Below are 18,331 nucleotides of genomic sequence, written 5' to 3'. Positions count from 1 at the left end.
GTGGGGTCTGCGTTCGCGCCTGGCCTCCATAGAATAGAAATAGGCACAAACTTTAATAAAGACTTTTCATATCTATCTGCGTAAGTATACTTTGATAATTATGTTTCAATTTGAAGAAATATCGTATAATAAAATTATGGGGTGTTCGTTCGCGCCTGACCTCCATAGAATGGAAATATATCACAAAGTTTAACAAGTTTTTTTTTTAATATAGATCCACAGAATATTGTGATAAGTGTTTCAGTGTGAACAGGTATGGTATATTAAATTATAGGATTTATCTATTTTGTTTTTACTTTCATCATATTTTGCTTTGGTTTTGATACCCTCAAATTCGAAGCTATCTCTTTACAACCCTTTCTTTTCATAACCTATCATATTTTCATAAATCAGAGTCCATTTTTTGTAGGCTGTTTTTGAACCCAGTCAACGACGGGTACTTTTGCTAGTATATATATATATATATATATATATATATATATATATATATATATATATATATATATATATATATATTCATAAGTTTTGGTTTTAGTTTTGTTTCAAGCTAATGCAGCCAAGTCATATGGATATTTTCTTTTTAATCTCAACTTTATAACATATAAAAATTAATAGAACATTAACTCTATAATAATATATACGAAATCTGCAATAATTAAAATATCATATTTAGCGTCATTTACGCCCGGGCTACGATATATACTTTGCAGTCTTAACAAAAGAGCTACAATAGTATCAGAGCGTCTCCATTTACACTGAACATCTACAGAATGCAAACATCAATATATTACATATGAATGAGTTCCCCGTGGAATTTCCACAGGCCCTGCTAGTAGATGATTATGATTAGTAAAGTATAATTGTTAGATAGAAAAATGTTATTGATACGAAAAGTTATGTTAAGTTGAAATATTTGCATTTAATATATCTCAGGAATGTTAAGCTCTAATCTATGTTCTCCCTTACAAAACTGTCACAAAAAAAACACTCGTCCAGCTGAAACCACTATCAATAATTTTCTCCACTCTTTATCTGTGCCTTAACCTAGACGTACATTCCATGAACAAAGTTTCTTTCTTAGAAATGCACACTTGCTCTCGAGATGATTACAATATGATCATCTCTAAGTCCTACGCAAACAAGTTCTTGATGAGCCATCTGCTTAAGTAATATAATTCACCCAATTCCAACTACTAACGATTACGATGGTATTTCTCGTTGACACTCATTAACCATTATCCTCGATTGGGCTCTAGGCCTTGGTAACTGGTGACTCCTACGTAAAAAAAAAACTTTATATTTATTTGATTGCTGGAATTTAAGTTAACGTTGACATAAACAAAGATACGTGACAAAAACCCAGCAAGGATCTTTAGGGTATATGGAGTGATGACCTAATTGGAAAAATAAATTTTAATGACGTAGAGTTTTAGTTACGAGGGATATCAGTTCGATACGTAACGCATTAGAAGACAAATGGGGCTTTTGGACAGGACGCCCATGGAAGTCAGAAGAGGGCAACTTAGAAAAATGCAATCTTGTACAAAACGTGCCAACTCTGAAAAGGAATCCAGCAAGGAATAAATGATTGTATCAAAATATAATTCTCGTCTGAGTGTTTTCCCTTTCGAAAAGAAGCAACTTTAATTTCAGGAGGCGTGGAAGGAAGATTTGAGGTATGTTTTTGCTGGTGTTCCAACCGACATCAATGTCTATAAACTGTTAATTAATGTACACACACATCAACGCCCAATAGAGAATCCACTAGACGAATCAGAACGTTAACATCTGTAAGTTAAAACAGACTCATTATATTATGTAATTGGTGTTATTTTAGTAGAAGGTACCAAATATGTGTATATGTTTTATACTGGTGGTATTAAGATGACGTATAGTCTGTATTGTTGTTGTTCGTCTTAGGAGAGTCTTAGTGAGAGATTAGAGTCTTAGCAGTGTTCATGTGTTGAGTGCTCATATGTCTTAAGATGTTCATGTTGTAAGAGATAACATATTGGAGACATAAACAGGTATATATAAAGAGACAGTTCTGTATGAACGGGAGTGTTTCTATAAATATTGATCCATATATTTCTTACCTATTTTTGAGATGATGATTTTCACAAAGTTCTTATAATATAAATGAACAATACCTTTTCTGTTGAATAACAACACGAAGACGCAGATACACAAAGATGATGACGTCCTTTATTTCATGACCGGTCCATGATTTCGCTTGAGGAATTCAAAGTTTCTTTACATGGCTTTTTCTTCTCTAACCCCGATTCCAAGGTTTGCTGTCCGCATGTCTCTCTAGGCTCTTCTCCCCACTTTCTCTTAGACTGCATCTAAAAACTCTACCTATATTGAGAACTCGTCACGTCATCGCATGATTAAACATGTGCTCATAAAGCACGTTGGATGACATGCGTCACGTTGCCAAACTTGACATGACCCCGAGTTCAGTAACCTATTTTTCAAATAACCTCTTTACAAAATACGTTTACAATTTCAACTGACGATTAAATTCCTTATTTTAATTTTCATTTTTATAACAGAACAAATTTCACCATTACATTCCTTTCAAATAACTGATATGTAAACTAAAAAAAATGCGATTCCACATTCCTTATTTCAATAACATTCTGTATTTATTTTAACTTATGATTGGAATTTGCAATTCCAAATCTAGCTTCGCAAGTTCGAATCCTTGACTATCCTATTTCATATTTACATTTAACTAATTCCCTATTGTTTTACTTACATGAAAAGGGGACCGCCCTTATCATGTAACAATTATAAAACCACACATCTGTTAAATAGACACTCGTGTATATATATATATATATATATATATATATATATATATATATATATATATATATATAAGACAAGTATATATGCGCTTGTTATACAGTTATGCTGTTTATATACTCCCTAGGTATACAGCATAAGGGCCTTTACCTTGACAAATTTCAAAACCTGCTTTAAAACCTAGTAGATGCCCTTTTCTCTTCTGTGCAACATCTTTCTCACAGAAGTAACGTTGTCAGCCTGTCTCTGCTCTATCGTTATTTTCATGGCATGAGTTTGTCTGAACTTTAATCTAAAGTTCCCTCTTGCCAAACTTATATAAAAAAAATCGTCTAGCTACCACGACCATCAAGTTTCCGCCACTCTTTATCTGTGCCTAAATCTGAACGAAAATTCAATGAACAAAGCTTCTTTCCCAGAACTTCAAGCCTACAGAACTCTGTTCCGTTGGCCTGCTTTCCAGATGACTACAATATGATCGTTTTCAAGTCATGTAATCGAAATAATCCGATGAAAGAATGGACAGGCGATTTTGACCAAAGTTAACACCTTACACAGCCTAACATCACAAATGCATTTTAGAAGTTTTATTAACGCACAAGCAAAAATACCAGGGATATAAAAATAATAGTAGCCTCTTTCATATGACAGGGATGCGTTCGAAATGAATGTTTCGGTTTAAAGCACAATTGCACCATGATGCTTGATTTTTTATTTCAAATTTAAATTCAAGTCATTATCACCTAACAAGCAGTAAGGTCGGGAATATGAAATCAACAGTAGGATAGCCAAATTGAATATTGAAATGCCCATACGAGGGGCGTAGAATAAGTAACGCCCCTGACACACTTCCCATAGCAGTAGAGCACCGAAACTTGGCACAGTTATTAATCTGCCTCTACATAGGAATCACCCAGAGTTATGCATTTCTCCCATCGTTTGATGCAGCTCTGGAGACCGTTTTTGTAGAACACACCAGGTTGGTCCTCCAACCACGACGTGACTTCAGAAATCAAGACTGCATCATCTGGAAAACGCTTTCCTTTCAAAAACAACTTCATTGCTGGGAAGAGGTGAAAGTCAGAGAGTGCAAGGTCAGGAGAGTAGAGAGGATGGAGAAGGATTTCATAACCACACGCCCGTGCTTCTGATCTGGCGACATGCGAGTTGTGGACCGGAGCGTTGTCCTGCAGAAGGAGGGTACCTTTGCTGATCTTGCCCCTCTTGATTTTGAAAGCTTCCCTTAATTTCCTCAAAAGTGAAGCATAATAGGCTCCTGTCATTGTGGTACCCTTTCCCAGGAAATCTGTCATCACTACTCCGTCCTGGTCCCAGAAAACTGTGAGCATGACCTTGCCAGCGGATGGCTGCACCCTCGCCTTCTTTGGAGGTGGTGAGTCCAAGTGCTTCCACTGCATTGACTGGACTTTGGTCTCTGGGTCATAGTGATGGACCCAAGTTTCATCCTGTGTAATCAGTCTTTTAAAAAATTTTCACTCATCTTCTTGGCACATCTCCAAATCCATCCTCGAGCATGGTGTGAGCAACCTGGGAATCCATCTGGCAGACACCTTATGCATATGCAAATGGGTATGAATGATAGTTTCCACAGACCCTGTACTAATCTTGACGTCTTGGGCTATTTGGCGAATAGTAATGCGCCGATCTTCCAAAATGGCAGCCTCAACTTGACAGACAGATGCCTCATTAATGGCAGAAGGGGGTGGGGGACCAGGTCTGGGAGCTGTTTCCACAGACTTCCGGCCATGTTTGAATTCATGATGCCAGCGTTTTACAAGGTCGTATGATTGGGCATTATCACCATAAGTTTCTTTCATTTCATCAAAGTCTCCTATAGTGTACGTCCTTTCAAATACAAAAACCGGATCACTGCTCGACATTCAACAGGCTCCGTTTCACACCTGACTCAGTTCAAACACCTGTAAAAAAAAAACACAATTAGTTCAGCGCTGTAATTTGCCACATAACCCGTAGAGATATAAATCATTGCACATAAAAAATTTCAGCTAGATCAGATAACTGGAAGTCGGTCAGGGACATTACTTATTGCACACCCCTCGTATCTTTGGTTCTATGGGACGAACTAAATGAGAATGTGCAAGTTTATTTGAGGATTATAATACTATTCTAGGGTTAAAATTTTATGATAATTGGTAAAAAAAGAACCTATCTTTTCAAATTAATAAAATATGTTCAAATTTACCTACATTTGTATGTATAGTGTCCTGGCATACCAGCTTCATTTTTGCTGACTTGGTTGTATTGGAAGTTTCTTTAAAACTATAAAAAAAAATCCTTTGTTGGAGCATTATTTTGTCAGTAAGTCAATTAATCTCCCGTATCGCTGAGTAGTTTTACTTACATGAACAAACAATAGTACCAATATTCTTAAAGGGACCATCAGTTGTTTACCATGTTTGCCATGAAATCCTGTTTCCGGATTTTAAAACAAAACAGGATATTAAACTGTGGCTCGAACTCACACACACATACCCAGACCAAGTTCCTTTTACATATTAGTAGAGATATACCGGATGTCTAAAAATGCACCATATAAATTGAAATATCAATTACAATCGAAACAAACCTCTGTTGATTTTGTATGCCTGGCCTTTCCCAAATGTGTGATGTTAGGCTGTGTAAGGTGTTAACTTTGGTCAAAATGGTCTGTTTTTTCTTTCATCAGATATCATCGATTACCAATTATTAATACTTATCGAAGATATTTTGATACAAAACTTATCTAAGAACACTGCCAGACACATAAAGTACCTTCGTGTGAAATATGATAAAAATCGACCCAGCCGTGTTCGAGTCCATAGGAAACGAACACACACATACACAAATGCAGACACAGACGCAGACACAGACGCAGACGCACGCTCACAAAGACACACACAGAGACACACGCAGGCACATACTCACACAAACACACACTCATACAGACACATACGCAGACACACACACAAGCGCGCACACAAGCACGCGCACACACAGACACTCATACCGACACACACGCACACACACAAATGTATACAAACAGGGACACACACAAACACACACTCATACAGACACACATGCACACACACAGACACACACAAACATACACTCACACAGACACACACAAACATACACTCACACAGACACACACAGGCATACGCTCACACAGACATACACGGACACATACGCACACAGACAGACACAGAGAAAGACGCATAGATACACAGACACAGATACACACACACACACAGGCATACACACAGACACACACACAAAGTTCCTTCTATATAATAGTAGATCTATTTTACAGTTATCATCTGCGGAGTTGTAAAGCGGAAGTCCAAACGAGCAAACAATCTTGACTATAACAGAATACATTAATTTATTAATTTTTAATATTAATTTGTCTTTTTTTTATCTATTTTCACAGTTCATCATCAGTGAAGACGGCGTGTGTGGCTTAAATTATGAACATTCCCCCTCGGAGGGGATCGCCGTGGTACAACTGGTTGAGCACACACTAAAATACATGTAAGTATGATACTTATGTAATCTTCATTGGTGGTGTTCCCTGGAGCCTGAGTGACATCAAGTCTTCCCAACTTTACAAGACTCCCACCTCCTTCGTAAATGGCTTTGCGTTATCTCAACAACCGCTTACTATTAATTTTTCTCTAGCTTCAACCTTTGGTCTTCGCTAGGATTTACATAACAGTTTCCCTTACCGTCGGTACCAATGTTCGCAGTATTCTCCGCACGCTTCCAGTCAAGTTCTGGCCAATATTATCTCTTCTCTGGGTTTGGTCATTCTCTTTGACCTTTCATGGCTATTTCATGTAACATCAGACGAGGTTTGTGCGTTTGGGGGGAGGGGGAGAGGCACGCTTCATTAGATTTTTGTAGATCATGTGATGTTCTTTCCATCTTTTCGTTTTACTTTAGTCGCAATGTGTGTGTGATTGGGTGATGTTTGTATAGTGCACAAGTTGGTTTCTAGTTTTTTACTTCTTTTTCTTCTTCTTCTTATTATTATTATTATTATTATTATTATTATTATTATTATTTATATTAATATTATGATTATGTTGTTGTTGTTTTTGTTATTGTTGTTGTTACTGTTGCTGTTGTTGTTGTTACTGCTGCTGCTGCTGTTGTTGTTTTTGTTATTGTTGTTATTACTGCTGCTGCTGCTGCTGCTGTTGTTGTTGTTGTTGTTGTTGTTGTTGTTGTTGTTGTTGTTGTTGTTGTTGCTGCTGCTGCTGCTGCTGCTGTTTCCATTTTTTCTTGAAACTTGATATGCGAAGTTTTAGAACTTGTGGAACAAAAACGATTTGATTTTTAGTTGCAAAAAATAGCTGCTAAAGAGACCATTTTTAATGCAACTTAGCCGGCGTAGCTGCGCATTTATACGTTTAATTGTGTTAATTTATAAAGTTTCTATATGCATATGACGTTAGCTTAGATAATAGCGAATATTACTAAAGAGTTAAATGATTCAGTTTCGATCCTAGCTAATGGCGCTCACGTCATATTTTATATATTGGATAAAATATAATAGTCGACAGAGAACTGGCGCTATAATAATAAATATAAAACCGGCATGAATTAAAATATCGTATTTAAGCGTATTTTTATGACCAGGAAACGCCAGGCAGTTTGCTAGTTTTTGCGATATGAGTATCGCAGTTCGAATCTTACATGGAAACATGTTTTATAAGTTTAAAGAAATTGCCATAATGACATTAAAAAACGCATTTGTAACATTGCTATTTCTTTTAAAATGGGTCAAAGGCTGCATGTAGAGATTTGCAATGAAAGGAAGAGGAAAATTCGAGACGGACTTTTTTTAGATGAAATCAAAAGTTATTTATTTTATCCGGTTTCACACGTAAGTCGCCGACGTGCATTCATAACACGGCACCGCATGTCCGTTCCTTCTCCCCCTTTTCTATTGAGATAGCAGTCCTTTGTTTGCTTGCTTTTATAGTTTCAACCCATGATTACAGTGATTCTCTCTGGTCAGTACCAGATGGGTAACCATTTCGGAAGGCTAGGTGCTGTATGTACTTTCTGGGAAAGTTGGGCGTGGGGGCCAGCACCCTCACCCCGAAAAATGAACTCCTCACTACAAAAGCATCTACAAAGTTGTGGATGGCCTATGCCCCTTCAGGGGCTCAACCCTATGGACGGATGGATATGAATAATAAAGAATATTATCTGGTAATTGCTACGGAGTAATCCAAGAGTGCACAATTTCCTAGATAGAGTAGCTGCGTTCAGGAACAGCATTAAAAAAACATAATACTCGCATAGACATGTTCTAGTTTCTGTATGAATTAAAATATAATATTTGTGTGTATTTGTGTGTATTTTAAAACCGGGTAACGATAAAACGAGAGATAGTATATCTATAAAAGTGATAATGTGTGTGTGTGAGAGAGAGAGAGAGAGAGAGAGAGAGAGAGAGAGAAAACAATTCTCAACCTATATGCTCAACGAATTTTTATCTACAGACATGAAATTTTGTATATGGGGTATTCAGATATTTGGAAAACTTTTTAATTGGTTTTCATCTAGAAAAAAAGTCTGCTAAGGGATCAGAATTGAAAAATTAGTGCTTGGTGGGGGTCATAGGATTTTGTATCTGTTTGTCGACTGTTTCACGACTGCGCATGCGATAATCGTTCACATGATTGTGACAAGCTGATCTAATGGTTATCGTAATTGTCTTTAGGTTTTGGTTTCGATATCAGTTCGAGTATTTTTTTTTTATGAAACGTTTTAGAAAAAAAAAAGTAATACTCGCATACACGTGTGTCAGTTTCTTTTCTTTACGCCCCTTTTCTTTTTACTGTATTATTTTTAACAAATTTAACATTACGTTTAATACCAAGCAACGCTTCGTACATCTGCTAGTAAGTTAAAAAATTAAGACAACATTTTTTTTTAAACTAATGACCTTTTTTGTAATGGTGTATTTGTGTATGACTGTTCAGACGCAAACACAAACATGTGATTGGTTCGATTTGAATCAGTTCGTGTTATCCACGTGTAACCTCCACGCTGGCAACACATCATCAATCGGTCTGAACACATAAACATTAATTGACGCATTGTCCGTATGAATCGATGTTGTGCGCGCGTTTGTTTATCGTTTTGCGCACTATTCATCGATAGAGCGACCGCTCTCCGATGTCTGAAGGCTGTTATGTCCGGACGAGTTATTCGAGCGAAAAGCTCTAATCGAATCAGGAGAGGGCAAACGTCCTGGAATAAAACACTGATTGGTCATTGGCTAACATGCATTATGACTGCCGGGAACAGTTTATACTCCACGCTCCACCTAGCGTCAACAAAGTGAACACTTATCGCATTGTTGAACGGCTGTGGTTTGCGTTATCAAAACCTGAAAATGTGTTTGTTATTTACTGTAGCTCATATTGCAAAACTTGGTTTCTCTTCTCCTCTGTTACCTCTGGTGCTTCTTCGTTATCAGTAGGGCTAGCACAACAGAATATTCTTTTCATTGTTTTGACTCTCGAGTGTATATCCGTTGATATCTTACACGCTTGTATATAGAGCGATGTGGTTCTCGGTTGATTATCAGTGTCTAACTGTGTCGGATATCTAGTTATCAGAGCGAAAATCGAAAATCGAAAGATTGAATTTCGATTAAAACCAATGCTATCTATTTAATGGCCATGTCGAAAATAGTCGCATATCTCCAAATTACGAAAAACGATCAAGTAGAAAATTTGTGACGTTGTTACTTTTTAACGGTGTTGTTAGATTTTAACACGGACCCAAACATTGTATGTAGAGATCAGTCACAAAGGAACAAAAGGGAGGTGAAGAAATTCGACTCTGGCTTTTTGAATTAAAAAAAAAATGCATTTATTCATTTTTATTCCGAAAAAAAAAATAACTCACTGCCTCTTGTTTTAAAAGAGTCTTTTTTTATTATTTATTTTACTTCAGAAAGTTTTAAGATATCAAGGGAGCTAACTCCTTCTGGAGCTAACACTTGATTCTGTTATGATTTAAATTTATATTCGAGGGCTCTTTTAAGAATAGATACTATTCCCTTTATAGCTGCTATCTGTATTTCGTTACAGCTTGGTCTTCCAAGGATTGCTTCTAAGTATTTATGAAGATTCTTTTCTATTAGGCCAGTTGCCCCTATCACAACCCGTATAATATTTATTTCTTTCAGAGACCATGTTGTTTTTAGATCATTTTTAGGTCCTGATATTTTGCTATCTTTTCCCGTTCAGCTCTATTAAGGCTAAAATCATTTGGGACTGTGACATCGATAATGAGCGCAATTCTTTCGGCTTGTTCCATATTACAATATCGGGTTTGATGGACTTGTCTTTTATGTATCTGGTCTTTGTCATAGAACACGGTCACTTTTCAGTTCGATGTTATCAGCAGTGGTTCATGTTCCCAGACGGTCGTAGATCTGTCAAGGATGTCGTCTACCATGTCTTTTTAAGACGCTCTCGTCATTATCGAGGTCCGCTCGTTCATCTCGTCTATCATGTAGTTTACAAAACCCTGCCGTGTCGACATGGGCATAAAAGTCTAACGTCGCCATACGTTCACCTTACACCGGCACCCGTTTTCTCCAGTCTTCTGCTGCCCACGTGTGTTCTTTTTTATTCTTCTTTTCTTTCCCTCCTCTTCCTCTACTGTAACTTCGCGCACCGGCTTGATCATTTGCACATGTGTCATGTGACTGCTGCTACAAGCACTAGCGACTCTGTTATAAATTAATTAATGAAAATAGTTTTCAAAATGAATTGCACATTATATGAGGTTTCTGAAAAATAATGTCGTTTTTTGACGTTGAACTTTCAAGTCAAAAAACATTATTTTTGTACCAACCTAATACTTAAATAGCATGGAATCAGGGGAAGTAACTGCAGTCTGCCTTGTTACAATTAATGACGGATATCAACAAATCGTGAAATCATGAAAGTACATGTTTTATGCAATAATGCAGTAATGTTTAATTATTTGAAATTGACATGAAAAATTAGGTAAATATTTGTATAATTATTAATCGGACTACTGTTCTCATCTTGAGTGTGATTTTCACAACGTTTCGGTCGATATAACATCCGATCTTCTTCAGGTGTATCTTGTTGAACTTGTGAATGTTTCTGTCGAATTTGGACGTAACTTCGAGCGGGACCCTTTATTTACTTCACGGGGTAGCGTGCTCTTGTTCCGTCAGTCATGACTGAATAGAGGTTCTAAGTAATTCGCAAATGTATTTTATCGGTCGTACTTCTTACTGGTACGGTACTGTATCATTGCTATTATAAATCCCGGATAACACCGATTAGATAATCTTCTATAATATAATTCTCACCTGTCTGTTTAAATTTATGTATGTATGTATGTATGTATGTATGTATGTATGTATGTATGCATGCATGTATGTATGTATGTATGTATGTATGTATGCCTAAAACTTTTGACAGAGTCGACGGATTTTCACGAGATCGGCATTGAACCTGCCCGCCTACTACCATTTTTTTTTTTTTGCTCAACACACATCTCCAAACACCCGGGCAACGCCGGCTACCCAGTCTAGTACAGTTTGAAATGCCATAAACCATAGTTATATATTGTTTTATTTGTATTCTTGTAATCCTTTGAGATTAGGCTTCATAATTTGTGTATTCGTTTTTTGTTGTTTTTTGTTTGTTTGTTTTTTGTTGTTGTTTTTTTTGGGGGGGAGGGGGTGTTTTTTGTTGTTTTTTGGTTTTTGTTGGTTGTTGTTGTTGTTGTTGTTGTTGTTTTTTGGGGGGGTTGTTTTTTTAGTTTTTGTTGCTGTTGTTGTTTTTTGTTGGTTGTTGTTGTTGTTGTTTTTTGTTGTTTTTTGTTGGTTGTTGTTGTTGTTGTTGTTGTTGTTGTTGTTGTTGTTGTTGTTTGTTGTTGTTGTTGTTGTTGTTGTTGTTGTTGTTGTTGTTGTTGTTGTTGTTGTTGTTGTTGTTGTTGTTTTTTGTTGGTTGTTGTTGTTGTTGTTGTTGTTGTTGTTGTTGTTGTTGTTGTTGTTGTTTTTCGGCCTGTTATACTCATCTTCATGGTTATTTCACCACGTTTCGGTCAACGCATCATCTGACCTTTTTCAGGTGACGGGATAGGGATGCTGAGTCTTGTAACCGTATGCTTAATAATTACTGCTTTCCATAGTTGTTGTCTTGCCATGTTTTGACCAACTTATCCTCTGACCTGCTTTGTGTAGGATGGAAACCGCTATCTTCAGACAATACCCAACTGAATACGTACAGAGGAATAGTTAACTGAAACGTGGTGAAACAACAATAATTACAAAGATGAGGGTAACAGCCCGCAAATAAATAAACAAATTACTTTTCTATTTCTGGCATCTCTATATTATTACAATTAGACAACAACCAGACGCGTGCATGTGTCTGTATTTCTCGCAACAACGTAAATGACGTAATGATTAAACTTTTTTGAATTCGGATTTTGTTTTCTATTATTTTCACGACTAGTTTATCCCCCCACCCCACCTTAAATTCATTTTATTTTTCTTCTCTCCGTTAAGTTTTTTTAAAGCATTCACACGTAATCGCCTAAAAAGATAGATTCTCACTTTAGGAAGGACGGTGGATTTAGCTGAGTTTTAAAATACAAATTTACCCCCCCCCCCAAAAAAAAAAAAATAAAAATAAATAAATAATGCTTCCGGTTATTTTTGGGGGGTGTTTTTTTAGATGAGGATTGATGATTCAGATTTATTTATTTATCCTCATTTTCATAGTTGTTTCATAACGTTTCGGCCAACTATTCCTCTGGCCTTCTTCAGCTAATTAACCGCGACGGGATAAGAATGTTGAGTCTTGTAGCCGTATCCTCAGCAATTACTGCCTTACATAGTTGTTTTTGTCTCACCACGTTTTTGGCCAACTAATCCTCTCACCTGCTTTGGGTAGGATCGAAACCGCTATCTTCAGACAACGTTCACCTGGAACCGTAGAGACTATCAACCAGTCAGCTTGACATTCTTTTGGTGAAACTCTGACTTCGAGAAGTATCGTAGAGCTTCGTCGGCGTCTAACCACTTAGCTGGGCGTCGCCGGTTGTCGTAAAAACCTCACTTTTCATCACAAGTCACAAGCCGGTCGAGAAACAGGTCGTTCTTGTTGCGTAAAAAGAAAAAACGAAGATGACACTTCATTACGGCGTTCTTTTTCGGGGAGTGGGTGATTGGTTGTCATTCAATTCAAGAGGCACCCATTTATTAAGTTTTTGTCTTTCGAAATCTCTCAAATTGTTGGAAATCATCGTATACGTTACGTATAATTCATAAGCAAGTTCTGGAACAGTTGTGCATTGATTGATTTCGATTAAGGTTCTTCATTGATCGTTTGTCAACATCCGATGGCCGACCACTATACTCATCATCTTCAAGACTCTCGTTGCCGCCAAGAAATTTCTTAAACCACCATTGTGATGTGCATTCAGTAGTGGTTCCCGTGCCAAATGCTTCATTGATATCGCGTGTCCTTAAAGAAGCTTTCTGGCCTAGCTTGAATTGAAATAAGAAAATTGTGCGAATTCGCTTTTTTCCATCTTGTATTCAACGTCCTGAAAAGAAGACAGAATTGTTTTAAAACGATTGTAATTTAAACGATTAGACAAAGCAAAAAAACGCTCTTTAAAATAATATATAAAGTAAAGTTATTATAACAAAAACGTATTTGAAAATACTTGATTTGAAATCAAAATAAAATTCTCCACAAGAACTTTCTTCTCGGCCTAATCAATTATTGCTGAGTGGTTTTCTCAAATAATCAATTTTTACCCAGTTTAAACCATCATCTTGAATCCTTAAGCTGTTTCTTTCTTCTCAATCTAATAATTGTTTGAACTTCAGATTATAATATATATTTCATTAATTCAATTTTTTTTTTATCGATGCGTTCGAAATGAATATTTGTCTTAATTTAAGCCATTATTAAAAATTATTTTTACAAAATTAACAGTAGATTTCTCTACAGTGCAATATAAACTACAATGCATGGTGGATCAAATAAGTACAGAAGGGTACATGAAGATTCCTCCCTGTGCACCACGGTGGATCCCCAACTAGAGCAGGCGGATACGTCTGCTATTATATGTATATATTTTAACAGAAGAATTTTTAATTAAAAAGAAAATCCGGAAAAAAGTTTCACGTTAGGATAATTTGAAAAACAAACCATAACTTATATGTTCAGATAACGTAAACAGTTTCAAGATACATGACAAAATTATGTCCCGTGTGTACATCCATAGTTTCATTTTTTATTTTCATTACCATCTCTTTCTTTCTCTCTCTCTCTCTCTCTCTCTCTCTCTCTCTCTCTCTCTCTTACTCTCTCTCTCTCTCTCTCTCTATATATATATATATATATATATATATATATACTAGCATTTCGGCCCGGCGTTGCCCGGGTGTTTGGAGGTGTATGCTGAGCAGAAAAGAAAAACGTTATTTTTTTTAAATTTGACCCCTATTATGACTTCTTAATATTAATTGTTTTGAGCTCAAATGAAATTATTAAGTTAGATCCATGTCCAAGGAACCTATATCTAAAATGTCAAGTGTTCAGACCCAAAATTGTCGGAGGAGTTTGGTAGAGTTCTCAAAGGTCAAATCGTTGAACTTTGACCCCTTAACAGCGAAATTTCTGGCCGAAACCAGATCAAATCGATTTTTCCAAATCTCAGTACCCTGTATATCAGATTTCGAGTCTGTAGACTAAAAATTGACAGAGTTATTGCGTAGGGAAATGTACACACACACACACACACACGTTCACTTATATATATATATATATATATATATATATATATATATATATATATATATATATATATATATATATATACTAGCAAAAGTACCCATCGTTGACTGGGTTCACAAACAGCGTACAGAAAATGGACTCTGATTTATGAAAATATGATAGGTTATGAAAAGGAAGGGTTGTAAAGAGATAGCTTCGAATTCGGGGGTATCAAAACCAAAGCAAAATATGATGAAAGTAAAAATAAAATATATAAGCCCCATGATTTATTATACCATACTTGTTCACACTGAAACACTTATCACAATATTCTGTGGATCTATATTAAAAAAAACCTTGTTAAACTTTGTGACATATTTCCATTCTATGGAAGTCAAGCGCGAACGAACACCCCATAATTTTATTATACCATATTTCTTCAAACTGAAACATAATTATCAAAGTATACTTACGCAGATAGATATGAAATTTCTTTATTAAAGTTTGTGCCTATTTCCATTCTATGGAGGCCAGGCGCGAACGCAGACCCCACAATTTTATTATATCATCGCTATTTAAGTTAAAACATACTTATCAAAGTATTCTTATGTACATCTATATCAAAAACACTTGTAAACGTTTTTTTTTAATTTTTTAATTTTTTATTTCCGTACTTTGTGAACCAGGCGCGAACGAAGACCCCACAATTTTAATGAACCACTGTTCTGCCATATCAAACATACCCATTCCTGTGTCTCGATACATCTTCTATCATTATATGTAATCAGTTTTTTAGAATAGTCAACCATATAGGAACCTATTCGGGACCAGACACACACACACAACACACACATACACACACAGACAGTCATATATATATATATATATATATATATATATATATATATATATATATATATATATATATTCTCCTTTTCTCTCACCGCTTCTGCGACATTCAATATGTTGCGTGCTTTGCCCTGAGCATCCATTCAACCGGGTTCGCTTCTCATCCGCGCTGAAAACTGGCTCGTTTCTGTCCGTGTCACTTCGACAAAAGGCCTATAGAAAATGGGGATCAAAGATGCTGAGCGATGAGTGACGGTAGCGTGTAATGTCAGTCCGAGGCCAGGAAAACATTTCACTCAGCACTGTCAGTTGAGTGTCGCTGTGTCAAAATTCACGCCTGAAGGCAGTTGAGAATGCGTATCGCAAACGTGCAGTCTCTTTCGCCATTTTTCTTGTCGTTAATTTCTTTTGAATGGCGTTTCGTTTTCTTTCACACTGTTGTGCTATATAGTTTTTTTGTTGCTTCGGGGTTGATTTAATCGTTACCGTTTTCTAATGTTGTCTTAAAATGTTTTTTTTATGTATACAATGTTGTCTTTTAAAAACAATTTTTCCCCAACTCGCTGTTTTTTCTTCTGTATACAAGATGGGAAAAGATTATGTACAGTAAGGCTTGAAAAAAATATATATATCAATTAAACCACACAGATTTTGGCACTTCTGCATGACAGTGATATGCGGCGAATGTGTGTATTTTAGTTTCAAGAACAGCTGATAAAGGGCGCGTATCAGCCGAACAAGGGTCGATAACTCGTACCTTTCTAAAAGTTCATGCAAAGAAAATCCCTTGGAAGGGATTTTAAAACAAATAAAGGACTCTATCTCTTGTAACTGTGCAGAAACACTATATTCCAAAAAGGTTTCAATGAAAATCACTCATTTAAAAAAACAAACAATATTATTCAAAAATTTCTATAATTTTTTTTTTTTTAAGTAAATAAATAAAAACTTCTATATTAAAATTATATTTTGCTACATCGACAAACAAAAATTAAATTTTTATATATGTTTATACAATTTTACTGTGAAAAAAAAAACATTCTTAAAGCTCTATAAAATTTTCATGTCTTTAGCATTCTATTTTGCTACATTGACAAACAAAAATTATATTTCGATACATTAAATCACTCATTGAAAAGAAATTATATTAATACATTAAAATTGTATTTATTGCGGACAAATATCCTCATATTTTCTTAGTTGTTTCACGACGTTTCAGCCAACTATTCCTCGGGCCTTCGTCAGGTGGTAACCGCGACGGATAGGAACCCTGAATCTCCTGACTGCATCCACTGCCTTCAGTAGTTGTTGTCGTCTTACCATGTTTTTAGGTAGGATTGAAACCGCTATCTTCAGACAATTCTCACCTGGAACCGTAGAGATTCAACGTCTCTATCCACTGCGCCACGGGTCCCAAACGGCGATCAAGGTTGAATATTTTGGTCTTATAAATTTATCTTTATTATCTGATCTTCCATGGTCGGGTCCGTACTGAATGGTATATATCATTTAACTGGAATTCATTGAGATGAGTATTATTCATTAATTTTTATTTATTGCGGACTATTATCCTCATCTTATATTAGTTGTTTCACGACGTTTCGGCCAACTGGTCCTCAGGCCTTCGTCAGATGGTAACCGCGACGGATAGGAACTTTGAATCTCCTGACCGCATTCACTGCAATTATAAAATAAATAAACATAAATTCAACCTTGATCGCTGTCGTTTGCGTGACACTGCTGTCCGAACTTTCACTTTCTGGTTACCACTTGACGCGTCTTCTCTCCACTCCAAAACGAACTTCTGCAACTTTAGCTTTTCTCTCCCAGAATCCGACTTTTCTCTTCCACAAATACAACTTCTCTGCTCGCAATCTAACTTCAGAATGCCTTCCTTCCCCAAATCACTCCTCTTTTATCTCCAATCAGGAGCATCTCATTTGCATACCTCGTGGTCACCCTGTAGGCCTATAAAGAAACAGGGCAGCCATTTTTGTTTCTTTCTTCTTCATTATGAACACGAGGTAAGCCACACAAAAACGCGGTCGGTCGTTCTTGTTTCTTTTTTCTTCATTTACACCACAATCGCCCTTCGGGGCCCGTGGCGCAGTTGATAGGGACGTTGAACCTCTACAGTTCCAGGTGAAGATTGTCTGAAGATAGCGGTCTCAATCCTACCAAAAGCCGGCCAGAGGCTTACTTGACCAAAAACGTGGTGAGACAACAACTACTGAAGGCACTTGTAATTGCTAAAGGAAAGAATTTAAAAGAGGATTAGAACTCACGAATTAGAATATCATCATTTTAGAGAAGGATAGTTCGATAAGTATTTGTTGGCATTAAACTTGAAGATGTCCATGTTGTCGGCAGCAGGGAAACAGTCACGTAGTATTGTGTTCCACATATGGTAAGTTATTGGTTAGCAACTCTTAATATTATTGTTTGAGAAAGCATTTAAAGTGATGAAATTTTATTTTAGTAAACTTTTCTCTAAAAATGAAAATCCTTAAATAAATTTTACTATTCTTTTTTTTTTTCTTTTTTCTTTTTTCTTTTTTCTTTTTTCTACTTTCATGATCCTCAAACGTTTGGATGGTTTTCATGCCGTTTCTCTCCACATTTGAAATGAATTGTTTTTTGGGGTTTTTTTTACAACCTATACTTTTGGTCGTCTTGGTTCACTCCTCCTTCGTGATTCTGTAACGTCTCTTCTGGAACTGCACTGATACATTTATACATATGTCATCGGCAGGGAGGAACTCCGTGCAATGAGGCTTCATCGAATGCAGTCCATTTGCGATCTGCCATACCCTCGAAAATTGAAATGGAAAGTAAACGACGAC

At 36.3% G+C, this 18,331-nt stretch overlaps 1 protein-coding gene across 4 annotated transcripts in view; it reads left to right on the top strand.

Moving 5' to 3' along the window:
• Positions 1 to 18,331, top strand: part of LOC145266633 (choline O-acetyltransferase-like) — a 1,018,836-nt gene that overhangs the window by 971,240 nt on the left and 29,265 nt on the right. For all 4 annotated transcript variants that reach the window (XM_080122555.1, XM_080122557.1, XM_080122554.1 and 1 more), the window contains 2 exons: positions 6,263 to 6,363; positions 18,241 to 18,331. The exon at positions 18,241 to 18,331 is cut by the window's right edge and continues 41 nt beyond it. In XM_080122555.1, coding sequence (XP_079978681.1) covers positions 6,263 to 6,363; positions 18,241 to 18,331 — 192 coding nt within the window. The remainder of the gene's footprint in view (positions 1 to 6,262; positions 6,364 to 18,240) is intronic.

Source organism: Euprymna scolopes, chromosome 41, assembly GCF_053919585.1.
Source record: "Euprymna scolopes isolate OS-2025 chromosome 41, ASM5391958v1, whole genome shotgun sequence".
Lineage (NCBI taxonomy): Eukaryota > Metazoa > Mollusca > Cephalopoda > Sepiida > Sepiolidae > Euprymna > Euprymna scolopes.
This window is presented reverse-complemented; position numbering and strand designations above follow the sequence as displayed.